General features: G+C 55.2%; 1 protein-coding gene and 1 pseudogene across 3 annotated transcripts in view; both read right to left on the reverse strand.

Annotated features, from left to right (window-relative positions):
• Nucleotides 1-40: 40 nt before the first annotated feature.
• Nucleotides 41-7,595, reverse strand: LOC101051899 (uncharacterized; annotated as a pseudogene).
• A 3,029-nt stretch (nt 7,596-10,624) lies between these two features.
• The window catches only part of SLC45A4 (solute carrier family 45 member 4), a 99,770-nt gene continuing 82,822 nt past the window's right edge, over nt 10,625-27,572 (reverse strand). For all 3 annotated transcript variants that reach the window (XM_039464867.2, XM_003942081.4, XM_074387219.1), the window contains exons 3-8: nt 20,009-20,197; nt 18,067-18,246; nt 16,465-17,486; nt 15,559-15,658; nt 14,342-14,553; nt 10,625-11,238 (exon numbers count right to left, since the gene is read on the reverse strand). In XM_039464867.2, coding sequence (XP_039320801.1) covers nt 10,873-11,238; nt 14,342-14,553; nt 15,559-15,658; nt 16,465-17,486; nt 18,067-18,246; nt 20,009-20,197 — 2,069 coding nt within the window. In that variant the 3' untranslated portion in view covers nt 10,625-10,872. The remainder of the gene's footprint in view (nt 11,239-14,341; nt 14,554-15,558; nt 15,659-16,464; nt 17,487-18,066; nt 18,247-20,008; nt 20,198-27,572) is intronic.

Genomic DNA, 27,572 nt, shown 5'->3' on the forward strand with positions numbered 1-27,572 from the left:
GCCTTTATCCAGCAGTGACTGGTGGGAGGTCTTGAAAATGAAATGACCCCGGGCTGCTCCTTGATTCCCAGCACCCATCACATGATTTTAATGCAGACTCTTCGTGTCTTTTCTCTATGGTGATAGTAATTTCCAAGATCTTACTTGACAGTGATTGCGTTTTAGGAAATGGTCCCTCATATAAAAGAGAACACAGAGGTGAACAGAGGTGCTAACAGGGAGTCACTGTGCTGGGCAGGCACCGTTCCGTGTTTATCCCGCGTTCTGCAAACGGAATCCTGGCCAGTGGCATTGACTGAAATGGAAAGGGCACCGATGCCTTTGATTTTCCCTGTGCTTCGGAGAGATTCCATTACAAATGATTTGTCATGGAAAGGCCCCAAGTGAGCGGGAATTCATGGAACAGGCAGTGATGCCATCCCTGCCTCGGTTTTAGAAACCTGAATTAAACTGGTGCAAAACAGTATTTCTCTTGAACCAGAAACCAGTTAAGTATACTTTAATAGAATTTCAGCTCTCCTGCCGTATTTCAAACAACAGAAAAGAAAGCTTGCTTTGTGGAGCTGGCACTGTTCACACCACCAACCAAAAGACTATGCTGACTCCCCATTGCTGATGCACAGGGATAAGATTTCACAACAGGACCAACCAGCCTGACCTGACATAGAACACTACACTCAACAACAGCAGAAGAGCCATTCTTTCCACGTGCACGTGGAATGTTCACCAAACTGGATGATATGCTGGGCTATAAAATAAATTTAAAGACTTAAATGTGACAGAATATGTTCTCTGACCACACAGAAATGGAATGGGATATCAACAGTGATAACATGCCGAAAATCCCAAAGTTAAAATCATGTTGGGAAATTAACATACTTCAAAATAACCCATCAGTCAAAGAAAAAACACAGAGGAAATTAGAAAATATCTTGAACTCAACGATGCTGAAAACACAGCATATCAGAATGTATGGGATGCAGGCCGGGCATAGTGGTTCACGCCTGCAATCCCAGCATTTTGGGAGCCCAAGACAGGAGGATCCCTTGAGCCCAGGAGTTCAAGACCAGCCTGGGCAACATGGAGAGACACTATATCTTCATTTTTAGAGAAAATTAAAAGCCAAAATGTATAGGATGTAGCTAAGGAGAACAATTATAACTTTAAATGCCTGTGTTAGAAAGGTTTCAAATCAGCTACATAAATTTTAACCGTAAGAGTGTAGAAAAAGAAAAGTATATTTAAATTAAAGTAAAGGAAGTATGAAAGAGAAAGCGAACAGCAAAGCCAGAAGCTGGTTCTCCAATTGATAAACCCTATCGAGACTGACCAAGAAAAACACACATGCACCAATTTAATTCCACTATCAGGAACGAAATGGAATACAAATCTTATATATATATCAAAAGATACAACTAGATAAAATGTGCAAATTTCTTAAAAATAACCTTATGAAACTAACACAAGGAGGAATAAAATCTGAGGAGTCTTACGTCTATGAAGGAAATTGGTTTATAGTCAAAAATCTTCCAGAAAGGTGAGATCTCTAGGCTCAAGTGCTTTCACCAGTTAATTCTAACAAACTCTTACAAATGGCGTAAGAGAATTTATAGAAGCCCTTCCCAACTCATTTTAGAAGACCAGCATGAACCTATAGTTAAAGGACAAAGATCTTACAGGAAAATAAAATTGTAGATCAATTTCCATCAGAAACATAGATGCAAAATTCCTTGGGTATCTACCCAGAGGAAAATAAGTCATAACATAAAAAAGTCACTTGCACATGCATGTTTATAGTGGCACAATTCGAAATTGCAAAAACATGGAACTAGCCCAAATGCCCATCAATCAACCAATGGATAAAGCAAATGTGGTGTATTTATATCATAGAATACTTCTTAGCCATAAAAGGGGAATGAAATAATGGTATACACAACAATGGATGGAATTGGAGACTATTGTTCTAAGTGAAGCAACTCAGAAATGGAGAGCCAGACATCTTATGTTCTCACTCACATGTGGGAGCTGAGCTGTGAGGACGCAAATGCGTAAGAATGACACCGTGGACTCTGGGGACTTGCGGGGAAGGGTGGGGGGGGGGTGGAGGGATGAAAGATTACACATTGGGTGCAGTATACGGCGCACGGAAATCTCAAATCACTGCCAAGGAACTTACCCATGTAACCAAAGACCACCTGTTCCTCCAAAACCTAAAAAAACCCCAAAAATGAAAACAAAACAGATGCAACATGTTTAAACAAAATATTGGCAGACTGAATCCAGCAATATTTTTAAGGGTTAATACATCATGACCAAGTGGGGTTGCAAAATGCAAGGTCAATTTAATATTCAAAAATCACTCAGTGTTACTTACCATATCAGTAGAACAAAGGGCACTTCCTCACATTGACAGCATTCACAAGAAACCCACAACAGGCATCACACCTAATGGTGCGAGAGGAATTGCTTTTCCCCCTCCGAATGGGACCCAGGCAAGGATCTTCGCTTTCGCCTTTCCATTGACATTGTACTAGAGCTCCTAGCCAGGGCAACAGGGCAAAGAAAATAAAATAAAATTAAAAAGGCATAAAGACTGTACTGGTTTAGCAGAACATTGAGGGGGAAGTAAAGATGATTGTACTGGAAGGGGCAAAACCGCCTTTATTAGAAGACAGCAAGATGGTTTATATAAATCCTAAAGAATCTATTTTAAAAACCAGAATATTTTTCTAGTTTTTTTCCTAGTAAGGTACTAGATACAAGGTCAATATATAATGATTGCATTACTATATTCTAACAGCAAACGACTTGTAAACTTTTAAAATACAGTAACATAAAAATACATTCAATAGAAATAAATTTAATGAATGATGTAGAAGACGGAGAACTCAAAAACACTGCTGAGAGAAAGTGTTAAAGACAGAAAGATGTTTTCCAGGACTGTGAGATTAAATATTAGAAACATGTCAGTCATCTCCAAATTGACCTGACAGATTCGATTTAATCCCAGTCAAAATCCTAACAAAGTTTAAAAAAGAAATTGAGAATTTGAGAACATATATGGAAATGCAAAATAGAATATTTAAGATAAGCTTCAGAAAGACAATCAAGCCAGGTGGGTGGCTCTAGCTAGAGGACTCATGTATGTCTTTGTGCTTTACTAAAAAGCGACAGTAATTAAAACAGGGTAGGATTTGACCTAAGTGCAGATAATTAAATCAGTGGGAAAGATGTAGGGTCTAGATGCACACGCGTAACATCAGTCGACTGCACGAGACAGACGTTCCACGACAACTCAGCAAGGAAAGTGCTCAGCAGGTACCACGACGGGATGAACGCGCTCCTCACTGCACGGTTTAACGGTTTAACTCAAGGTGGCTCACCGACCTCAGCGTGAAGCTAGCAGCTCTGAAAACAAGCATATCTTTGCCACCTTGGTGCAAAGACTTTCCTAGAGAGAACACACAAAAAAGCTAAACACTAAAGAAAAAATGGATAAATTGGATGGCATCAAAATATGTCGTTAAGGAAAAAGGAAAGTAGTTGCAGTACTGTAACTGGCAAAGAATTTTTATCAAAAACATATTCTACAAATCGACAGCAAGACGAACAGCTCGACTGAAAAATGGGCAAACATGGCTGGGCATAGTGGCTCATGCCTGTAGTCCCAGAACTTTGGGAGGCCCAGGCAGGAGGAGGACTGCTTGAGCCCAGGAGTTTGAGACCAGCCTGGGCAACATGGGGAGACCCTATTTCTTAAAAAAGCATGGCATGGTGGTGTGCACCTGCAGTCCCAGCTACCCCGGAGGCTGAGGGAGGAGGATGGCCCAACGCCAGGAGACTTCAGGGAGCGATGATCAAGCCTGGGCACTCCAGCCTGGGCAACAGAAGGAGACCCTGTCTCAAAACAAGAAAGAAGTCACACCCTGGAATGCCAACAGCTATTAAAGAATGCAGTAGGTCTACGTGCAGGAACAAGGACAGTGGAAGATATTTGGCTAAACGACAAAAAATGTAGATTACAAAACTCTGCACAGTGGTCCAAATTTTGTTAAAAATAATTAGCATTAGTAATGTGGAGACAAAGATGTGAAGGCTGGGGCCGGGCATGGTGGCTCACGCCTGTAATCCCAGCATTTTTGGAGGCCGAGGCCGGCGGATCACGTGAGGTTGGGAGTTCAAGACCAGCCTGGCCAACATGGTGAAACCCTGTGTCCACTAAGAATACAACAATTAGCAGGGTGTGGTGGTGCATACCTGTAATTCCAGTTACCTGGCAGGCTGAGGCGGGAGAATCGCTGGAACCCGGGAGGCGGAGGTTGCGGCGAGCCAAGGTTGCGCCACTGCACTCCAGCCTGGGTAACAAAGAGGAAAAAAAAAAAAGACAGAAAAGACTGTGGGTTGGGAGGCCCGAGGCACTGAATCTCTGCCTTGGCGACTTCTTCTTGCTCCGCGACGGCCGCTGGGCACTCAGGGAGGGCATGTCCTTGGCGGGCATCCTGGGGAAAGGCCAGAAAAAGGGGCGCGGTGCTGGGTGTCCCCTCCTAGCCTGGGGGAGCGTCGGCGGGGTGCGGGATGCAGGTCCGGTGCTCCCTCAGGTGGGCCAGGTGAGGCGGTGAGGCTGGCGAGGGGAACACACGCCCGGTCCCCTGCCCCTCCCCCGGCCGTCCCTGACGGGGAGTGGGGGTCTTCGTGGGGTGCTGATTCCCCTACCCCCCTCTACAGGCACTGGGTGGCCACCGGGGTGCGGGGCTCCCACTGCTCCAGGCCCTCCCCGGGGGGCGTCTCTGTGGCCGCGCGGGATTGTGGTGCGGTGGCCGGTGTCCCCTGCAGGAAGCCGTTCTCGCTGGCCGCCGCCTTCACCTGGGAGGGAAGCGCCTGGATCTTGGGTCCTGGGCCACCACCTGTGTCCCCAAAGCCCAGCCCGGAGTCTGGGGGCGCGGGACCGGATGTGCGTGGTGGGCGGAGGCTCCCACGGCCCCTCCGTAACAGGGACAGCTGGGTGGAACAGGGTGAGGCCGCGGGGCCGACGGCAGGGTTCCAGAGGGCAAATGGGGCCTTGGGAACAGAGTCTGGGCGGCCCTGGCTCTCCGCTCCACTTTCGTCTGGCCGAATGTGACCAACCCTTTAGTCCCCAGGACAGGACCATCAGCCCGTGTTTTGCAGCAGCGCCAGAGTGGCCCAGCCAGGACTCATCCCCAGGTGCGGGGCTCCTGGCTTCCATGCCCCAACCCCCACCCCGACTATGCGGGTCCCATCGGGACCCCCGAGGTGACACCCCCCCCCTACTATCAGAGCCCCTCCTCTCTTTCTCCCTGGTCTAAGCAGATCTCTTCTACCCCACCCTTTGCCCAGCTGGGACCCCTCCAAGCCCCACAGCTTCAGATCAGAGGAGCCGTGCACAAAAACAGCTGGGTCACCCGAGGCAAGTCCCCTCCCCTTCATTTTCTTCACTGCTGACTGGCAGCCACAGCCCTCGGTGGGTACCAGAGGGCACAGATGACCCACTCCGCCTGTAGGAAGGCCAGTGGAGTGCTCGTCCAGCCACTCCAGGACCCTGTATGCTCCCTGAGGCCGCCAAAGCCAGGTGCACACGACGGGCCACCCACTGTCCTCAGCCCAGTGTCCCCACTCCTGCTGGCAGCAAGCAAGCTGCCTCCCCAAGACACTCGACCAGGGACAGTCAGGAACCCTCCAGCAGAGGCAGACCGCAGGCCGGCCCCACCCCCACTCCACCAGACAGGCCAGCAGGAGGGCCCAGGCCTCCACCCGGCTGGAGCCAAGAGCCCTCACATCCAGGTACGGGAGCACCCCTGGAGGGCCACGGCTAATGGGGAGTGTGTGGGCGTTCCAGGGATAGGCCTCAGGTTTGCAAGCTGGCAGGGCCTCCAGGGAAGGAATGCTCCTGTCCTTGGGCCCAGCCCGCCATCTGCAGGCCTCAGACAGCCCACTGGACCCACTAGGCACCAGGAAGGCAGAGGGCAGGCAGTAGGGAAGTGACAGACACACCCACACCATCACGTCAGAGGGAAAAGTTTATTGAGTCAGCCACAGAGGAACAGAGAAACAGATGCAGGGAGGTTCCCGGTGCACAGAAGAAATCCGGGCGCCGCACGAGCGAACCTCGTGCAGCACAGAGCGGGCGCAAACAGCAGTGCATGCCACACACGTTCACCTGGTAAGGAAAAACAGAACCCAAGGGCTCTGTGTCCAGACGGACACAGACATGAGGCCACTTACCCAACTAACAGAAAAGTCATGAACGGCATGACCCTTCTTACAACCTCCTCCTCCTAAAACATAACATTATGTGTTTAACACACACTTATACCATTGCTAAATCAGCAAGAGCTATTATACTGCTCCAACTTAATAAGTTGATAAAAAGCTGTCCTGTGGCCAGTTCACAATGGAACTAAATAGTTTCGTTCCGAGATGCCTGGGGAGTTTCTCTGACGGCGAGGCATCTTCAACACACAGGTCATTCTGTCACCAGGAGCTGGTCTCAGTCCACGGCACAGAGTGACATGCCCCTGGCAGCCAGCCCTGTGGAGGGCAACGGGCAGCCGCTGGGAGGGGTCCTCAGTCCTCCTGGAGGCCCAAGGAGGGGCTGGCCAAGGGGCCACCTTGAGGTTTGGGGGCTCTGGCCAGAGTGATTGCTGGCTTTGCATGAGGAGGTGACAAGAACTTTGGGCTGGGTCCCCAACATGCTGTGTGCATGGGCCTTGTTCAACCCAGAACTGAACTGACACCTCTCCCAGGTGGTGAAGGGCAGAACCCCCCAGGAGCTCTCGGAAGCGGGGGTCCCTCACGACAGGCCTGTGGCACCAGGCTTGGAGGCAGGGAGCTGGTGTGTCTCAGAGGTGGCGTGTGCTGCTGGGAGGCGGAGGGCAGATGGGCCTGACCCCGCAGCAGTGGTCACTTGCACACTGTGCGGTGGCTACAGCTGGACCATCGCTGAGGCAGAAGCGAAACAGCATGGGAAGAGCTGTGTGTCTTCCTGAAGCCGGTTCATGTCTAGTGTGGACAGCAATATTTGGTGTTTTGCAAACTTGGTCTGTAGTAGGTGTCACTATCGCTGGTGGCCGCAGAAGCCATTAGCCACAAAAGGGTTTTTCAAACATGCCACCCGGGCATCACGGCCTCAGCAGTGGAGAGCCGCGGGCAGCCCACAGTGCCCCTTCTGCCCTTCTGTTGCCCTGAGGGCTGCTTCCTGTTCTGCTTTGGGGTTCTAGGTGGTCACAGGTCAAATCCTCCACATGTGGGGCCTTCGAGAAACACTCCTGAGGGCTGCTGGAAGCCACTAACCATCTGTGGAGGGCTCGGCGGCCCTGCCTCTGCCCAGGGGACAGGACTGAACAGAGCACTTCTCCCAGGTGCCCGAGGCTTTCATGGGCAGGGGTCCAAGGGGCAGCACAAAGGGCTGGCATGCTCAGTGGCGGGTTGGATGATTCCAGCTCAGACCCCTGCCTGGCGCTGAGAAAAATGGAACACTCCAAGGCTAGCTCTTCAGCCACCAGGCAACGTCACGATGCCAGTCCACCGACAGACCTGGGCGAGAGGTCACAGGCAGGCTGGCCCAGCTGAGCGCTCATGGCCTCTGCCCCTTCCCACCAGCTCACATTCCTGGAAACTTCTGCCGTGTGTTAAGGGGAGGCTTGCCAAAAGATTCTTGACGACTTAGCTGACTTTGACAGGGAACAAAACCACCGCAAATGAGACCAGCGTTACTAGTTTGTGACTCGTCTGTGTGCAGTACGCAAGACTCAACCGACCCACACCCCGCCTGACACCCCAGTCGCCACCAGCCTGCACGGCCCAAACCCCGAGGGCGCCATGAGCCCAATGCCAGCTGCGCCCACAGCACTGGATGTCTGGCTAGCCTCCCCAGCGGGCACCTGCACAGCCTCCTCGTCCTCCTGGACACGGCTGCCAGCCAGAGCACCTCCCTTTGACAGTGACCGGCGTCCCCAGCCCCGCCTTGGCACGGCATCTATCCGAGGTACAAGGTTAGAAGCCACAGACGCCTGAGTTGCCGCCTGACCCACACAGGCTGCGGGTGTGTGGGCAAGACAGCCTGCCCGCCTGCCCTTCTCGGCTTCCCTTAAGACACAAGGTGACGACAGGGACAGTTTCAAGTGAGTGCAATCTGGAAATAATCTCAGTGCAGGGGAGGGGCTGAGGCTAAAGGATGTGGCGGCCTGGCCCTCGCTGTGGCCAGGCCGGGCCCACACGAACCGCGAAGAAACCGACGCTACTGACCCTGAACCCCAGCCCCCGCCGCTCCCCCTCATTTCAGGTCCGCACGCTGACTGACCTCCACACTAAGACAAGACTTTGGCAACACCCAGAGGGCTGAGAGCCTGACTAGTCCAGTGTGCGTCCCTGACTTGTCACTGAGGAGCACACGACAGTCACGCCTGTCCCTGGCTGGCAATGGCTTTCGGGGTGTTCACACTCTGACAGTGACTGTGGCAAGGCCGCGCGGAGAGCACGGAAGGCCGCCGTTATCCTTACTTCAGATTGGTCAAGTCGAGGCTGGGATCTCCAGGGTTAACACGCTGCTCAGAGCGGGGTTGCGAAGCCCCTCTTCCTCCTAAAAATCAAGGCGCAGCCCGGCCCTGAGACTCCTGCACTCCCAGCTGGCAAGGAACCGGCTTTGGTGAGCCCTAGATCTGGCCCATGGGCCTTCAGCTGAGGGAGGGAAGCCTCGGCGAGGGGCGGTCCCCGGCGGAACCCGCGTCTGGCGTGGTTTGGGTCAGATCTCGATTCAGGTCAGGTCACTGCCACCCTGCATCCGCTACTCTCCTGCCTCCGTCTGTCTTCCAGTCGCCAGGACGAGAAGCCGGAGAAACCAGCTAAGACACGGGCTGCGCCTTGAGGTCCTGACAGCACAGCCAGGTCTGAGTGGGGACCTACGGTCTAAAGCCACTAGAGGGTCAAGTTGCATAGTGAGCTGCCACCGACGCCCGGCCGAGGTGAGGAGGCAGGGGTGCTGTCCCCCGGGGAGAAGGGCTTCCGCTGCCGGAGGGCTCGCAGCGAAGGTGGCAGCACCTTCAGAGGTGGGACTTGCCCTGTCCAAGCGTGCGACTCACAAGGCCATCCTCAAGTCTCCATGCAGAGAAGAAATGCTCTTGAAGTCCTGCAGTCAGTCCTCTGCAATCCTGGGACGCCGGGACCTGGCAGAGGCACCGCACGTGAGCGGGCACCAACTGCCACCTGGACACAAACGACCTGCAAAGTGCCACTAGTGACCGAAGACGTGGCAACACCAGAGGCCCATCAAGTACATTAAACAGTCGTTTCTTTAAATACACAGAAAATTCAAGTAATTTATTTAAAAACTGCTTTAGTTTCATCTTGAAATATATCTATGTGTTTATATATATTTGCTCTAGAATGATATTGCAGCATGATCCTCATGCACTCCAAAGGACTTTATTTAAAAACGACGTGAGGCAGCAAAAGCATTACAACTGTCTGACTGTGTCCGTGTGGCGTGCGGGGCCTCCGTCTCCTGATCTCAGTGGGCTTACGCCAACCGTTTTGAATCGGAAGCGTAGGAACGGCTTGGTTCTCAAGAGCCTGTGGTTTGGAAAACATTTCCAAGCAGCCGCGGTGCTTGCTGGAGTCTGCATCTTCGCTGAAACCAGGACGGTGGCGCAGAGCCCTCTGGTGGCACAGGGCTTCTGCCGTCCAGACACGTGCTTCCCTGTGCTCCTGTCCCGACTCCAGCGACAAGCAGGTGAGCAGGTGAGGAAGCCGTGCAGCTCCGACAGGTTCCAGCACGCACGTCCCCTTCGGGAGCGCGGAGGCTCTCCACATCCACACGCAGAGGTAGCCTGCGGCGGGGCTTGGGAGGCAGGGCCGCCGGGAGCTCTGCTCTCAGGAATCCCCAGCAAATGGTTTAGCGATGAATCCAAAGTGCAGCAAAAGTCAACATTTGGGGTCTGGAGGGGTCTGGAGGGGCAGCCTGGCCTCCTAGGAAAGTCCTTCAGCCGGGGGCACACGTCTGGGTGCAGACATACTCTTGAGCACACGTAGGCGCCCGTCTGGAGCTCACACTCCACCCCCCACGTGGTGCCCAGCCCATGCCCGGGAAGGGTGTCTGGGAGCCGCCCCTGCAAACCACTGCCTTCTGCCCAGGCCCCCCGACCAGCCTCCTCCCAGCTTTGGTGTTCGGCCGCTGCCCGAGGACACAGCTGCCCCAGGCACAGTGTGTCAAACTCGCTGAGGAAAAGAGATGCTGTTCTTCTAAGAAAACCACATTGTGGAAAAGAATTTTTTTTTTTTTCGAAAATAATCATAAAGAAAAATACTCTCCAGTAGCTGCAGCACCAGCTGAAGTGACGGGATCTGCCAGATGCCGACGCCTGCAAGCGTCCGCAGAAAGGGAGTCTGAGAAAACGTTTGAGTCGCTGACCACACTGCCGTTACCTGGAGCATTCAGATAAGGCATAGCACTGAATGTCACATTTTGTTTTCAATTATAATTCTAGAAATGTGAAATCTTAGTTTTTCTAAATTGCTTATTGTCTATATAAATGCTTTATAATTTAAAAACATGCAGAATAATATACCTGCAGAATAAAGAAGTTGAAATTAAAAGATTTTTCAATTAAAAAATATTTCAAATGATTTTTTTAATCATCAAAAAAGTGGTTAGTGTGGTATTTTTGCCTAGTAGCTCAAACCTACCCTATGATGACTGAATTGTGACTACGGAGCGGAGGGGCTCGGGCCTGCGCTGCCAGGGCGGCCACAGCAGCTGCCGGGCTCCAAAGCGTCAGCTCCCGCCTGTGGCCGGGCCCCGCCATCCACCCGCCTGCCCGCCCGCCCACCTTGTGGAATGTGTGTAAACGGGAGTGCGGCTCAGACCATGGACTCCGTCTCCACCGGCCCCGGCAGGCCCTCCTTCCGCACGAGCTTCAGCACAGTGGGCTTTTCCCTGCTCCCTCCCGCCCCGCCTTCGCTGGCCAACTGGGAAGACAGGCCTTTCTGCTCTTCCCTGGCCTCCTCTGATGCGTCGGGATAGATCACCAGGAATGCGGCCGTCAGGAAGCCCAGGAAAGAGCCCACAGAGGCCACCATGGGGATGACACGGACAGTCCCCACAGCGTCGACCACGCCCCCGAGGGCCGAGGCCACCAGGATCTGGGAGATGTACACCTGGCAGGACAGGATGGCGCAGTCGATGCCAAAGCCACGCTTGGAGTTCCCGGGGCTGTGGTGGACGTACTGCAAGAGAGGAAACATGAGGGTGAGTGGCTGGAGAAGGCGGCTGCCACCCAGCCCCGCAGAGCTGTGACTATTCACCCAGCAGCCTGGAAACGCAACCTGTCCTCCACTGAGCTTCTCGGCAGCCACTCCTGCCTGAGCACCTCCCCCACCCTCAACTCCTGCCCAGCACTGTGCAGGCGGGGAGGTAGAAAGTTCTAGCTCAAGGAGAGGGCAGGCGTGGAAGCAACTCTGTCAATCTGATAGGGATGTGGGCTTCCCAGGAACCTGGCCTCCAGTCTCAAGGAGAGGCGGCAGGGCCAGGCTCCACCAGGCTGCCCCACCTCGCCCTGGCAGTCTCCCCAGGGGCTGAGGGGCAGTAGGGCCGTGAGCCCAGGTGGATGCTTCCCAAAGTAAAACTGCAGGTGGCCACGGGCCACAAGGCAGCCGGACCCACGGAAACAAGCAGCTTCATTTGTGTTTCTTCAACGAAGGCACAAAAGAAAGCTGCTGTTCATACACTACTACTATCAGACGTGTGATGGTCAGACGGCATCTCCACGGGAGGCTTTTTCCTAGAGATGCTGAAAAAAAGGTCGATCCGCTAAGATAAACAAAGCAGCTCTAAACGTGTATACCATAACCACAGTGAGACTCTTCAATATACCTAAAAACAGACAGAGCAGGAAGAGAAGAGCAAAGCAACGTCAAGGCTGACCTCCCTGACAGAGACGGGGCCCCAGGCGCATGACCGACGTTCTTTCCAAGTGCACATGGAGCATTTCTCAACACGCGAGATGTGCCAGGCCCCCAAGGAAGCCGCAACTAACTGCAAGGCTGCACTCACGTGGGACACGTTCTCTGGCCACTAAGGAGTCACACTGGACATCAGTAACAACATGACAACTGGAAACAGCCCAAATGTTGGAATTCCATCAATGTCCTTCTAAATAATTCACAGTGCAAAGTAGAAATCACAATGAAAATTATAAAAATCTTTGAAAACACGTTAGAACCCACACACAGTGCAGCTGGAGGTGCCTGGAGAGGGCAGGTGGCCTTAACCTGCAAATATTAGGCTGGAAGTCGGGTAAGAAATGAGCAACGGCAAACCAAGACATAGCAGAAGGCAGGAGATGGCAAAGGTGGCGACAGACGTGCGGGCACACGGTTGTGCGGCAGGGAAGACTGACACCAGAGATTCCTCGAAACACAAGTCAATGAATGGTCTCAGAGAACTCACACCGGAAGGAAAAAGGAGATACCACTACAGGTTCGGTCTCATTAGATCCTAAGACTACTGTAAACAATTTAATGCTGATCATTCTGAAAGTGCAGATGAAATGGACACATTCTCAGGAAAACACAAATCAAAGCATCATACTTCTGGGCCGGGTGCAGTGGCTCATGCCTGTAATCCCAGCACGCTGGGAGGGTGAGGCAGGTGGATCACCTGAGGTCAGGAGCTTTGAGATCCATCTGGTCAACATGGTGAAACCTCATCTCTACTAAAAATACAAAAACTAGCCAGGCATGGTGGTGAGCACCTATAATTCCAGCTGCTCAGTGGGCTGAGAAGCCGAGTTCGTGCCACTGGACTCCAGCCCAGGCAACAGAGCGAGACTGTTTCAAAAAAAAAAAAAAAGTATCATACTTCCTAGAAAGATATTAAGTGAGATATGAAATACTCCCTGGTTGATTTGAAAGAGCAAACACCACTTGTGTTTATTTTGTATTGGAGGTTCCAGCCATTCCAAGAAGGCAAGGAGAATAAGCAGCAGGTATGGAGAACCAGGAAGGAGGAAACAGAGCTCATTGGACACAGATGATGTGGTTAAGTAGGTGGCCCAAAGAATCTCCGGATGTGCACTGAGGATTAATAATAGAAGGGGACGGAGCACTTAGGTATCAGAAGCACCATCCTATGAAGTCATTAACTCTCCCCAAATTGACTGATACAGTTTGTTTTTAATTTTAAAAGCCCAGAAGCTGAGTCTAACATTTAGATGACAAATAAATGGTTAAGAATAGCCAAGACAATCCTGAAGAAGAACAAAGTTGAGGGATTTCTACCACCAGGTTTCAAGACTTATTATAAAACTAGTTTAACTGAGACAGTTGATGTTTCTTAGAATAGACAAACAGAAGAGAGCAGAAACACGCACTTACACGAAAGCCCAATTTATGACAAAGATGGCCCTGCACAGAGGGGCAGGGAATGGCGCTAGGTCATGACCTGGGCAAACACCCATATGTAGTGGGAAAAAATAAGTCTTGATCCCCTACCTCAAACCATACACACCACATCTACTTCAAGGTGACTGTCAACCAAGAGCAAAGGCACAAAAGGAGGTGTGGCCAGGGACGCTCCAAGAGTGCTATCTGCGACAGCATATCCCAAATGCCTGCAAAGCAGGAAGCATCTGGCCACACACCGCGACACGAAAAGGCTGGCCGTGCTGCTGCCAGCACGCATGTGAGTGAAACCCAGAGACGAAGCCAGATGTTTCAGCTGCATAAAATCCAGACAGAGACAAAAGTCTGCCTGTGCTGTGGTCACTGAGCATTTGAGATAAAATTTGTCTCATCTGTGATGTGCGGTGATGTAACATACACACAATTTCAATGATTAACAAGAGTGTAAAATATCATGGTGATTTTTTCATATAGAGTACATGTTGAAATGATGTTTCACCAGGTTAAATGAAATATGCTAGCTTTCACTGGCCATCCCACTTTCTAAATGTGGCTACCAGGAAGCGTAGGCAGACCTGTGCGGCTCTCCTCCCACCCCACTGGACAGGGCTGGCTGGGGCTTCCCCCTCAGGGAACTGTGACTGGGCCTGAGGGGACTGAAAGAGGAGGGGCAGTGCTTTTGCCTCCAGAAACTTCTGGAAGGTGCTCGGGGGTGGGGGCGGCTGAAGAAGACCCTTTGTGGCCAGGGGCTGCCCAGGGACAGGTGGTGGCTCTGTGGGCTTTGGGAGGAGCCATGTCAGAAGCAGAGATGGCGAAGGGCCAGCTGTGTGGTGAGCCTCCCCCGGTGGAAGTGCAGGGCTCCGCTCTTAGGGGACAGAAGGCACTCAGGAGGCTGGGACGTGGCTCTCAGGGCCACTGTGGCACGCACCTGCTTGATGTCGTGGTACTGGCCCAGCAGGGCGTAGGGGCAGTAAGAGATGCTCATGGAGACGATACCCATGGTGCTGATGGTGACCATGGCAACGTAGACATCGGGAAACATGGCCATCACGGCAGTGCCCACGGAGAAGCCCAGTGTCCCCAGCACATAGATCACCCTGACACTCAGGTCGTAGTTGTCCAGGTACTTCTGTAACAGGGCTGCAGAGAGAGGGACAGGGACAGTGGGCAGGCAGCTGGCTCCGGTCGGGCTCCCTCCACCATCCCTTCCCTTGACCCCCTCATCCACCTAACCTTCCCTCATTCCGGCTAAACCTGGGCCTGCTCAGGCAGACACAGCGGCATGGTCCTCTGGCACATGCCTGTAGCTCATGGGCCCACTGCGAGGCCCAGTGGCTTCAGCACCACAGAGGGAAGTCGGCCCTCCTTGTTCCAGGCCCCATAACCCAGCTCTTCCTGCAGCTCCCAGGGACCCCTGCCCTGCCCTGCTACCAGCAGTGGGCAGTTCTGCGTCGGGACACTGTTGCTGGTTTTTCTCATGGGAACCTCTGCTCTTCCCTCACCCTTCCTACCCGGTGGCTCAGATGTCACCTCTTCTGGGAAGGTGCTCTGCTGAGAATTCCTCTGTTAAAGTGGTGGCAACAGCATGGGCCATCGCACCAGCTGCTGCTGACCAAGAGGCATTGACTTTGGCCATCCTCACGTCTAGCTCGAGCTGAATGATGCTGGCCTTCCCCAAGTTCAGAGTCCAGATGGGCCAGCCTGACTCGTACTCAGCTCAGAGACCCCTGACCCAATTACCCCTGGTTCCTGGTGACCCTGGGGGCGCTGCCTAGGGACGGAAGCCTGCCACCCCGGCCCATCTCTCAGGGTGAAACGTGCCTGCGCCCTGCTCCGCTGCCACTCTGCCCACCAGGCCACCATCCAGCTCTGCACTGGGGCCAGGGACAGCGCCATGGGACCACACGAGCAGGATAGGCCCCAAAGGCATCTCAGAAACACACTGCTCCCAGTGCCAGCCCACAGCGGCCTTTTCCCCTGAAACGAGGGGAATTTCCATGCTTTTCCCTAAGGGGTGGCCCTGTTCTGAGGGACCCGGAAGTCAGGGTGCGATAGATGGCCCCAGATTCTAAGGTGCAGGATTCTCTCCACATTTCTGATCTGAGCCTTTTCTGGGCTGCGAGCCTGACCTGACCCAGCTCTTACCTGAGCAGATGGCACCAGTGGCTGCGTAAATGACCAGGCCCCAGCAGCCCATCTTCACCCCGGCGTTGTAGGCTTGCCAGGCGGTGGAGTTCGTGGCGTCCTGTTCCAGAAATGAGACGGGGCTGATGAGGGCATCTCCAGGCCCAGGAGCGTATTTCCCATGGGAACGACTGCTGGCCAGCTACTCATTTTAAGCGCAGCGACAGGAGAGTCCCCTCCAGGAGGGCCCGCCCCAAGTTGGTTGCTATCTGGTAAAGTATTTCCATGCCTCCCAGACCACAGACGATCCGTGCTGTGACTCTGCTGCCGAAGCAAGAGGCGGGGTCTGGTCTGTGCTCCCCGCTCCCCAGTCTGGGCTGGGCTGGGCTAGACTTGCAGTGGCCTCGGCCCTCTTGGAGCCACTGCATGGAGCAGCTCAGACTGGACTCGGAAGGGGAGGGACCGTGTGGAGACAGGCAGGAGGCCCGAGTGTGTGCTGAGGGCACCTTGGTTCTCCTGGCAAAAGCGGCCATGGGTGTGAACCAGCCGCTACCACAGGACCGGAAGAGCCACCCGTGAGCCTGGAATGAGCGACAGCAGGGCATCATTTGAGCTGTTTTGCTCTGCGGTAGCCTGACACAGTGACAGACACCCCGTTTGGCACCAGAATCGGCACCTGGCATTCACGATTGCTCACCGTGGGCCTCACTGCAACCCCCACCCGCGGCCTCCAGGATGGCCCTGACCAAGTTCCCAGGGCGTGCACAGGCCAGCTGCCTGCCGCGGGTCCCTCACCTGCACAGGAGGCCCCGTGCGCCCTCCTTGAAACGCGTGGGCACCGGGAAGAGGCCCCCCGGCCCAGCCTGCGAGTTTCTCGGTGAGCCACAGGTAAGTGGAGGGGGCCCGCTCCAGTGGCCGAGCACTCACCTTGGGGTCACCCTCGAAGATGACTTGGCCCATGAAGTCGGTGTAGAACACGGCCTCGGCGATGACGGAGAACCAGGTGAGGAGGTGGCAGAGGCACAGGCGCATCAGCTCCCTGGGCATCTTCAGCATGGAGAGCCACAGCAGGCGCACGGTGGTCTCGCCCTCGCCCTCCTCGCTCTCCGTGTCTCCGCTGGAGTTGGTGGCCCCGCTCTGGTTCCGGTGCCGGCGCCGCTGCCGCTGCCGCTTCTGCATGTCATACAGGTCGCTCATGCTGCGCGACGGCTTGATCAGCACCACCGCGTTGGCACGCCGGTAGCGGTAGCAGTGGGACCCGAGCTTGCCATAGTAGGAGAAGGTGCTGGAGGCCTGCCGGCGGAACGCGTGCCGCCGCCGCCGCACGGAGCTGGACGTGGCCGAGGGCTTCATGCCCACCCTGGCGTAGCCGCCAAGGGCATCTTTGGCCGGGGAGCCACCTCCATTTGGGACTTTAGCTTCATTCAAGTGATTATCCAGCAAGGTCTCGTCCTCCTTGGCGGCTTCCCTGAGGAAGGTGGTCAGGTGGGGCGGCCTGGCCTTGGCAAGCTCCTGGCTGGTGCTGCAGGGGGTGGCAGGGTAGGAGGCGTCTTGGAAGATGGAGGGCTCGATGTCGTGCAGGAAGAGCAGCTCGGGCTCCAGGTCCAGCGCGGCGTCCGGCACGTGCAGTGCCGAGTCACTCTTGCTGCGTACGATGTCCACGTCCAGGTAGTCCAGGGCCAGCTCGTGCTCCGACTGCACCTCGTCCGGGAAGGCAGGGACGCTGTGCGGCTCGCCCCCGTCCAGGGCGCTGGGCTCCTCGGCGCTGCGCTCCTGCTGCGGGCTGTACTGCTCCTCCTCGATGCTCAACAGGTGCAGGGCCACGGACACCGTGAAGATGATGGCGGCGAAGAAGAAGAGCACCTGGTTCTGGGTCCGGAACCAGCTGCCCAGGAAGGTCTGCGTCCAGTCCAGCCCACCCAGCACGTAGCCGACGGCCCCGCCGAGGCCTGCGGGGGAGGAAGCAGCAGGTGGTGAGCCGGTGGCACGAGGCCACAGGGAAAGCTCCGGAAGGGCCTCTCCCTCTAACAGGGGCCAGGGCTGCACTCCTGTTAGGAGTCAGGGGATGCAGAAGGCGGTAGGAAAAACAAAACCAGAAACTGCAGCTGCCCCTAGCTCTGAGAATTCTGACCTAACAGAATCACCGCTTGATCAATGTGGGGCACACCGTCCCAGGACGGACACAGTGCATGCCTCCTGCGCTGAATGCCTTGCCCTCAGCACACGGAGCCTACCACATTGACCTGGACAGAACACCGCCCGGCTGGAGGTCCACTGTGTAAGCAGCGCATCACCCCCGCAGGCCTGGCCTCCTGCCCCTGGAGGCTCCTCAGTGCCTCAGCCCACTGCAGAGGTCAGGAGGGCTGCCCCTGGTTACCGTCCAGCCCTGAGACCCTGCCCACTGCCTCAGCCCACCATGCAGCCTGATGAGGTAGCACTGACCACGGGAGCACAGGCTCCTGTCCCCTCCCCACACCGGGCCTGGGCATGCTGGAGCCCGGCCACCCTGTCTCAGTGCGGGAGTGTTACCGGCAGAGAAGGCGTGGATGTTGAGGGCCATGTCCTGCTCCTCGCTGTCCACCACGTCCAGCAGATAGGCGCGAATGGGCCCCTCGGTGGCATCGGCGCTGAAGTCCAGGACCACCACCCCCAGCACCGTGAGCACGATGCCGATGGGCTGCCGGCCAGGGACATCGCCGAGGGCCAGACCTGCACAGAGCACATGGGGCAGCGGTCAGGTCCTCACACACTGGCCAGGGTGGGCCCGAGAGCAGACGGCCACGTGGAAGGAGCACACAGAGCGGGCACAGCCATGAAGCCATGCCAGCCTTTCTGCACAAGAGCACGGGGCTCTTTGGTTCAGATGCAGGGGACAGGAGCTAGGTTTTCTTCTGCGTACTCTGTGGCTTCCAGGGTTTTTTTCTCCCCATTTGGTTAGTAAACCCTCTCTAAGGGTTTACTCACCCTTGGTGTTCTTTCAAACAGAAAGCAGGAGAATGGTCCTTCCTACTCGGGCTGTCAGATTACAGCTGCTGTGCTGGAAGCAGTAACTCAGTGTCGCTAAGGAGGCCACACGATAGTGCAGAGGTCCACAGGGCAAAGCGCCCACGCCACAGACAACCCATGGGCGACACTGACAAGGCTTCATGAGGCAGGTGCAGGGGGTCTCATGGGCCTGCTCTAGGTCTGAAAGGAAATGACACCCCAAACTTTGGAGGCTTTGCACACAAGTTCTTGGGGCAGCCTGGGTTCAGGAGATGTGGCTCTAGAGAGAAAGATGCCAGGGGCCTCGCCTCTTACAGGTCCTCCTGCAAAAGGCGGCTGGCACCCAAAGGCAGCTGCCCCCATCCACGTCCCTCCGGCCTCGGGGAGTGTGCCTCCGAATCCAGAGCAATGTTGGCGGCTGAGGTTCAACCCGTCACTTCCCACCAGGGAGACAAGCAGTGCCCTCCTGATGAGATTAGGGGAACCGTGGGCAGGGCCTGAGGCCCAGGACCCGAGGTGCTGTGACTAGCCTGAACGCAGACACACCTGCCCGTGGAGGTGCAGAAGGGCTTTCTGCCCAGGTGGTCCTCGCTGGCCGCCTCAGACCACGGGCAGGAGACAGCTCCGAGGCAGAGGGGCTGGGGCTCCCAAGCTGGCTGCATCTGGGTCACATTTGGGAGGACCTCCCGCAAAGACACAGTCCTGGGAAGCCATGTTGTTTCCCTCTCCATCTAGGTAATGGTGGGGAGGAGAGGGCTGTTCCTGAGGGACACAGACAGGCTGGGGGTGGGGGGCGGGAGCTCCGGGCCCAGCAGGCACCAGGGCAGCTGCACCCCCACACGCAATCACAGGCATCACCTGTTGGTGACAAAGCCTGCCCCACGGCCAGTGCCCACTCGGGCTCTGAGAAGTGTCCCCGGGGCCTCTCCTCCAGCCGCTCCAACTCCCCCACCTCCCTCTGCAACATGCAGACCTGGGGCAAGTTCCTTGGGCTCAGAACAGATTAAGCTCCTTGGTCTCAAAAAGTTGTTGCCAGAAAATGTTGTATTTTTAAGTTTTGATGGGTGCCCTCGAGGCAAAAAGTATTTTCCCACACACAGTTGCAAAGGAAAAGCTCCACCAAAAAGGCAAAACACAGACATCAACCCGGGTTCTGGACATTTTAACACCAAGTGGAAGAAACGGAGAACAGAAACAGCAAAGATAATTTCTGAAAGAATGCTGGAAACAGGACACGGCGTCAGATACGCATCAGAAACAAGCGGTCACAACAGGAAGCGTTTCCCTGCGAACAGGTTCCTCCAGCTTTCCCACGTGGGGCTGGCTTCGGCGCTGCCAGGCGGCCTGCGGGGTGGTCACCGCCAGCGTGTCCCAGCAGCCCGGCCAGCCCCACACAGGGTCAGCCTGAATGGTCGATCCCATTCAGCTTTTACTGAGCGGAGCTGCCCACGGCCGGAGCCCCATCCATGTGTGGGGAGAAACTTACCGATGGCAGAGCCGTTGAGGAAAAGCGCAACGCCGAACAGGACGCCGACGCAAAGCGCGAGGATGAAAGGCCGCCGGCGGCCCCAGCTCAGGGTGCACCGGTCACTGGCAGACCCAATGAGAGGCGTGAAGATGAGGCCGAGGATGGGGCTCAGGAACCAGGTGAGGCTGTAGTACTGCTCCGGAAGGCCTGCAAGGGACACGAGGGCTGTCGTACACACAAGCACTGGCCGCGCTCTGCCACAGTCTGCGTGGGAGCCCGGTGACAGCAGGTGCCTCTGTGTACACGCACACACACACACACACGCACGTGCACACCCCCCCGACTTGGGTTGTGTCTCCACGGGGTGGACTCTTTTTTTCTGTAAGGCCAGATATCTGAAGTCAACCCGGCCACAATATAAGCATCAGGAGGCCAGAGAAAAGCAGCCAGGCCTTGGAGGGCCAGTGGGCCCCACCTGCCCAGGCCCCAACCTGAGGGACAGCACATGCTGACCGTGCAGGCACGTGGAGGGCGCCCCGCCTGGGGCTGGACATGGGCTGAGAGCTCCTCCACACGGCTGGTGCTGACTAGGGCTTCGGGGCTGCTGTAGGCCACTTGGAGGGTGACAAGCACAGGGCCACTGTCCCTCAACGCCAGATGGTCTACAAGAGCAGGATGGGACTGCAGCTTCACAGAGGCAGGAAGGGCCCACCAGACCTGGACATCACTTACTGAAAATGCACCAGAGGGTCCTACAGAGGGTCCCCACAGCCGGCAAAGGGCTTCTCTGAGTGGCTAAAGGGGGGATGAATGTGTCCAGCTGGAGCCAAAGGGTTGCAGATGACACCTGTCACGCTCACCTTCTCCTTCCTGACCACCCAGAGAGGCAGGAAATACTGTGCCTACTGCAGACAGGGATCCTCAAGTTCAGAGAGGTCAGGTAATCCACCCCGGGTCACAAAGCTAGGATTCCAGCCCTGGGCTACCTGATTTCAAACTGTCCCTGAGTCTACAGGCTGCTTCCCTATCACACAAACCCACTTGTCCATCGCCAGCCAGGTGGGCACATGACGTGGGCACAGTCCTAAGTGCCGCAGCCTGGGAACGGGCAGCCGTGTGCACGAGCTCACTCACAGCACCGAGCAAAGCGGCCGCACACGCCTTTGATGCCTGTTGTGTGACGTCCAAAGGCGTGGAAAGGACTCTCCGATGTGAGAAACTGGGTGCCGGTCACCCTTGACGGGGGGCAGTGGCTGAAGCGAGGTGGGCTCTGGGACTGGGGGGGTCTCTTCTTGGTCTAGATGGGAGTCCCACGCTCTAGCCACGTGGTGCCAATTCATCCCACAGGGGACCTGAGATCTGTGCCCTCTCCCCATGCTGTATGTCAGGAAAACGCTGCCTTACAAAATAAAGGTGCTTGACACGCCGGTGGCTCATCTGGCTAATGTTTTACACTGCCAAAAGCCACTGAGAGTATTGTGTTGAACTAGCAAGAAAAATAAACTTGTGTGGGAGGAGGAAATCATTTTCAGAGGAGGGAAGCAGCTTTCACAATTACTGCTAACGTGCCCACTCAAATATTTGCGCATTTGGCCGAGAATTTCAGGTGTCTGCTTTGACCTCTGCACTGCACACCTCAGGAAGGGTGAATTTTATTCCTAAGTCAGCAGAAAGCACTGATGTTTCAGGAAGCGAGGAGTCTGTGGAGCGTGTCCGCTGGACGGGTGAGAATTTACATGGCAGACCCAGCTTCCTTGGCGTCCCTGCCCTTGTTAATAATTATCCATCAGGAAGCCTATTTCTCAGAAGAGGCTCTTTATCAAAACTACACAGAGGGCGCAGAGAGAATGGGAAGCAGTTATTACTCTCACCACATGCAGACTGAACCAATCACTGTGGGCAGACCCCGTGACGGGTGGCCCCTGGCAGAGCTGTGGGGCCCGTGTGCTGCCCTGGCCCCTCTGGAATGTGCACCCGGAAGGGCTCTGGGTGTCTCCTGTAGCGGCGCGCTGGTTCTCACCTCCCTGCCTACGGAACCCCCACCTGCTGTCACTTCCCAAACTCCTTGGGGGCCATCCACCCAGGAGGCCCCCACCACCCTGGGCACGGCACTGCCTGCCTTTTCCACACAGCATCCAAGCCGCCTCAGCCACCCACATGCACTCCCGAGAGACCGTGCCCCCCGGAGGGCTGTGGCCGCTCCCTCCTCTCTCCATGCCACCCACCAGGCTGGCACTAGATGGGAGCTGTGACTCACAGAGGGCTTGAACGCTAGCTGACCTGAACCAAAACCATCTGACCATTTCCAGTAGGCCTCGTTCCTTTTTGAAAAAGCTGCGTTTTCATCTGATAGCCCTTCCCTTAAGCCTGAAGGATTTGTTTTTGTTGTTTGTTTGTTTTTTTAGCATTTCTAATAAAGGGGCTCTGAGTTGACAAATGTGCTTGGGTTTTGTCTGAACTCTCTTCATTACACTTTTACTCTTGAAGAATACTTTTGCTGGACACAGAATTCTGGGTGAATTCCTCCCAGCTCAGAACCTTGAGGATGTCATCCACTGTGTTCGGGGTGCTACAGTTTCTGACGGGGCGGCTGTGGTGACTCCCGTGTGTGTTCCCCCCATATCACTGATGTATCTTTTTCCCTCGGGCTGCTTTAAAGATTCTCTTTACTGTTGCGCTTCAGCAGTTTGACAATGACAAGTCTAGACAGGGATTTCCGCACACACCTCCTGGTTGGGCTTCCTTGAGCTTTATGAATTTGTAGATTTATATTAATGTTTCACCAAGTTTAGAAAACATTCCGTATGTCTTACTTCAAAGCTGTGGGTTTTTTGGTTTTTTTTGAGACAGGGTCTTGTTTTGTCACCCAGGCTGGAGTGCCATGGTGCAATCTTGGCTCATTGCAATGTCTGGCCTCCGGGTTCCAGCAATTCCTGTGCCTCAGCCTCCTGAGTAGCTGGGTACAGGTGTGCACCACCACACACGGCTACTCTTTGTATTTTTTGTAGAGACGGGGTTTCGCCATGTTGCCCAGGCTGGTCTCAAACTTCTGACCTCAAGCAATCTGCCCACCTCGGCCTCCCGAAGTGCTGCGATAACAGCACTGAGCCGCTGCTCTCTGGCCCTTTAAGTTTTTATATCCCATTCTCTATTTCTGTTCTTCTGGGGTTCCAATGACAGCCATGAGACCTTTGAGGTCATCCCCCTGTTTCCCGGGGCTTCCTTCATTTCTTTTTTTCTCCATATGATTATTTCTATGGATTAATCATTAAGCCCACTGACTCTTCTGTCGTCTCCAACCTGCCGTTAACCGCATCTGGTTCCTTTTCTGTTTTGATGCTGTTATTTTTTCAGACCTAGAGCTTCCATTTGGCTTTTTCTATAGCTTTTATTTCTCTGCTGGGACCCCCTGCTCCCCATTCTGAGCATGGTTTCTGTGCTTCGGCATAGTTGTGCACACCCATATGGCCAGCACGGCGCCTGGTGTCATCGTGGGTCAGCTTCCGCCGCCTTCTGAGCAAGGGTCCCCTTTGCTTTTTTAAAAAAAAACATGTGTGCTGGTGCGGTGCTTCACGCCTGTAATCCCAAAACTTTGGGAGGCTGAGGTGAGTGGATCACCTGAGGTTGGGAGTTTGAGACCAGCCTACCAACATGGAGAAACCCTGTCTCTACTAAAAATATAAAATTAGCTGGGCGTGATGGCACATGTCTGTCATCCCAGCTACTCGGGAGGCTGAGGCAGGACAATCACTTGAACCTGGGAGGTGGAGGTTGTGGTGCGCCGAGATCGAGCCATTGCACTCCAGTCAGAGTCAAACTCCGTCTCTCCAAAAAAAAAAAAAAAAAAAAAAAAAAAGGTGGAATAATACTGAGTTGTATCCTAGACACTGTGGAAGCTGTATTATAGACGACACTGTTACATTTCTTTGAGAGTGTTTGTGGTTTTATTTAACATGGGGTTTGAAATTCCCGCCCCATACCCTAACTCTGCCTGTGGGTTTTTCGAGACAGGGAGAGTGCAGCTCTCCACCCTGTGCTGCATCAACTAAGGCCAACGTTGGGTTAAAAGTGGTGCCAAGTGAGAAACCCGGGCATTCCCTCTTCCAGCTGTCACCTTCCTACTTTGTTTCTGCCCTGAGCACTGGGTGGTGTCAGGAGGGTGGGAGGAGCTGCAGGTGGGACCCAGCCCACCCGCTCTAGAGGCGGTGCTGCGTGCATAGACCTGTCCCGCCTTCATGCGGACAGCCTGGGAGATGAGAAGACGCTGGGTCCAGAGCAGCCCTGGACCAGCAGCTGCCCTAGCCCACAAGGGAGGCTTCTTACCCTGGGAGACAAGAAGAAACGGTGGAATGGGGGGAACTGCTGGGCCCGGGCCAGGCCCTCAGCTTCCCAGTTCTCCTATGGAGGATGCTTCTCCAGCCTTGCCCCACGCCCCTCCAGAGCCTGGTGGGACCGGGGTCCCGGGTATCGCTGGCACGTTCACCCACAAGCATCCTCCCCTTTGCCCTCTGCTCTGACTCCTACAGCCCCACAGCTGCCCTGGCCCCCCTGTGACCCTGGCCCGTCCCTCCGGTGTTGCCAGCCCCCAGCTCTAAGTCAGGCCTCCCCATGCCTCCCTCTGACCCCCACTAACTCACCCCTACGCCTGCCCCATCTACCTTGGGACCCAAGGTGACCCCTCAAACCATACAGCTGCCATGGACTGTGCTGCTTCCACCGTTCATTCCTGCAGTGATTTCCACTTTACGCCCTGTGGGGTCAGGGCCGTGTTCCCACCCTCAACGGGACACTGCCGGACCTGTGGGGTTCCTTTCTCCATCTTCCCCTCTACTCGGACAACCCCAAGCCTGCACGTCAGGACTGGCACTTGGCGCATTCTAAGGGGACCTGTGGAGATGCAGTGCCCACTGCGGCACCACTGCCTGTGCCTCCTGCCGGGGTGCCCTCCATGCTCTTTCCCTGGAAGGGGTGGCGCGCTGGCACCAGGCATCTACACCCGACGACAGCTGTCACCGTTGAACTCCACAGTGGGCCTGGCGCCACCCCAGGTACTGGCCTGTGTACTCTGGAGGAACCCAGAATCCAGCCAGAGCAGGAGATACACGACTGGGGTACACAGGGCAGGAGGGGCTGCCAGGGCCAAGGAGGCTTCCCTCGGATGGCATGCGGTGGAGGCCGCAGTGACCACGAGCAGGTCAGGCTGAGGACGGAGAGACAGGCCAGGGGCGGGGACACGGCCAGCAGTGTCTGTCTCACTCTTGCCTCCCCAGTCTGTCCAGAAGTCCATCTGAGGCTGTAAGGAACTAGCTCAAGTCCTCCAGGCAGTCAAGGGCACCATCTCAGTCCCTAGCACCTGAGCCAGCACCGCCACGGGATGCCCGCCAGGTGCCCGCAGAGCTGGGCTGCACGATGGTCCCAAGTAACACGGGACAGCTCCCTTTGTTTTGTCTAAGCACCTTGGCAAGAAAAATAAACATTTTCCATCCTATCTTCAAAGCGGCCCTGGAAGGGCAAGGCTGCCTACCGCCTCCCGCCCCGCGGATCCTGCTCCGACGCCCCCAGCGGTGAGAACTTGGTTTCCCGCGTTCGCGGCAGGGGGCTGCCACTGGGACGTCTCGGACGGGGCATTTCCCAGCCCAGCTCCAAACAAACACAACGCCAGGCCCAGTAAATAAGTTATGTTTTTTCCCAGGCAAAAGTTGAACAACAATGGTGGGACCAGGAAGGCTCCCTGTTCACAGGAAATACTCACTGTGTCACTGCTCGGCCGGGGGCTGTGTGAGGTCACAGGCGACGCTCGGGTCACGTGTGACAGTGCTGTTCACAGTGCTGTGTGTGATAAACTGGACTTTCTGGCAGAGGGGGAGGCTGGCAGGAGAGGTCAGGGAGTGGGAAAGTTGCCTATAAACGTTTAACAAAAGATCTGGAATCGCAACAGGAACTTGCATTCTTTCTTAATGGACAAAGCCTTCCACATCAAGATATGCTTGTGTGTTGGGACCAAATGCCACAGTGACATGAAGCTCGTGAGCACTACCCTGCGTGGGAAACGCTTAGCATCCCTGAGTGACCTCTGATGAATTTAAGTCAAGGCACGCTGGCGAGAGCCCCTTCTGAAGGGCCCAGGCAGGAAAGACATCCCAGGGGAGCCGGGCCCACAGGGCTTGGGCCACCTGCTCGCAAGAGGGGAAGGGCCGCCGGCACTGGGTTCCCTGAGGCTCTGTGCTGGTGAGGGCCCAGCAGCTGCAAGGAATGTTCCAGAACCAACAGAGCCAAGGGAAGGTAGGGAGGGTGTGAAGAGAGGCACGCTCAGGTGCTTTTTCTGTGACTACTGCAAACTGGCCTGTCATTTAGAGTGGAGGGGACAGCAGCACCCTGAGCATTCTCACACCTTTCGCTGCCCCACTCCAACACCCATGGCCCACCCAGCCCTTCCCAGAGGCCCAGCCATGGCTCCCTGAGCCCTGCGGGGGAGTCCAGGTGGCCAAGGGGCAGGGGACAATAAGCTCCCAGGCTTTGGGCTTCCGTAGGAGAGGAGGAATTGAAACTTGAAAGCTGGGACCTAGGGTCTCATTTCTAGAGGGCGAGGCAGAGCCCTCAAGCTGCCAGGTGCCGAGGCTGCGGCTCACTGCAGGCTTTAGCTGGGGTGATTTGGGTGGAGGCAGCAGTTTTGAAATGGAGCATTCCAACCTTACTGAAGGCTCCATTAATTAATTTGACCCTAGTAGAAGTAGACTCCAAGGGTCTGTTGACGGGACGGCCCTGAGGCTGGGCTTGGTTTCCGGGGAGATGATGCACTCCCTGCAGCCCTGTGCCAACGGCCTCCCGGTAGCTCCCAGGGGCCACTGTTTCTCCTCTTCAACAAAAAGGGGTGCCTCCACAGTCCAGCTAGAGGCCCCTGGCCGGACCCAAGCAGGACGCTGACTCTCCAGAAAGCCAGTGAGAACATTCCACAGCTGCTGTCCTGTCTTAGAGCCCACCCCTGTGCCCAGCTTGTGAGCACCTGTCTTCACTGGCCAGCTCCTCGGGCATGCACCCACTGTGGCTGGAGCATCAGCTGCTCTCTGCCCTGTTAGCACAGCTGCCATCCTCATGGCTCTTTAAAACATATGTTGCAATCAGCAAACACCTTTGTGACGATACAGATGTTATCAGAGCTGTATAAGCAACCGTATAGCCTTTGGCTTGAGATTCCAGAAGCTCCCTGAAGAGCACATAGTTCAGGACATGTCCTACAGCCCTGGCTAAGCTCATGGGTCAAAGCTGGCCATACCCTCGGCTGCCTTATTAGTGCCAGAAGCCAACAGCTACCCCAGGCCTTAGAGAAGTGAAAGGAAAGTTCTAATTCAGTACACTCCAAACTCATCTCTCGATCTGCCGTTCCATATCTACACCTCCTCTGGGGTCCCCTAACTCAGAGAAAAGGCTCCGTCACCCACCGCTCATGCCAGCAGGACCCTGGGGCACCAACACCACCCACGCCACCACCCACTCGGCGCCAGGTGCCGCTGCCTCCTCAGCCACATAACCCCGCCTGGCACTGTCTCCCATCAGCTCCTCCCGCCCACGGGGCCTTCGCAGA

This window comes from Saimiri boliviensis, chromosome 15, assembly GCF_048565385.1.
Source record: "Saimiri boliviensis isolate mSaiBol1 chromosome 15, mSaiBol1.pri, whole genome shotgun sequence".
NCBI lineage: Eukaryota > Metazoa > Chordata > Mammalia > Primates > Cebidae > Saimiri > Saimiri boliviensis.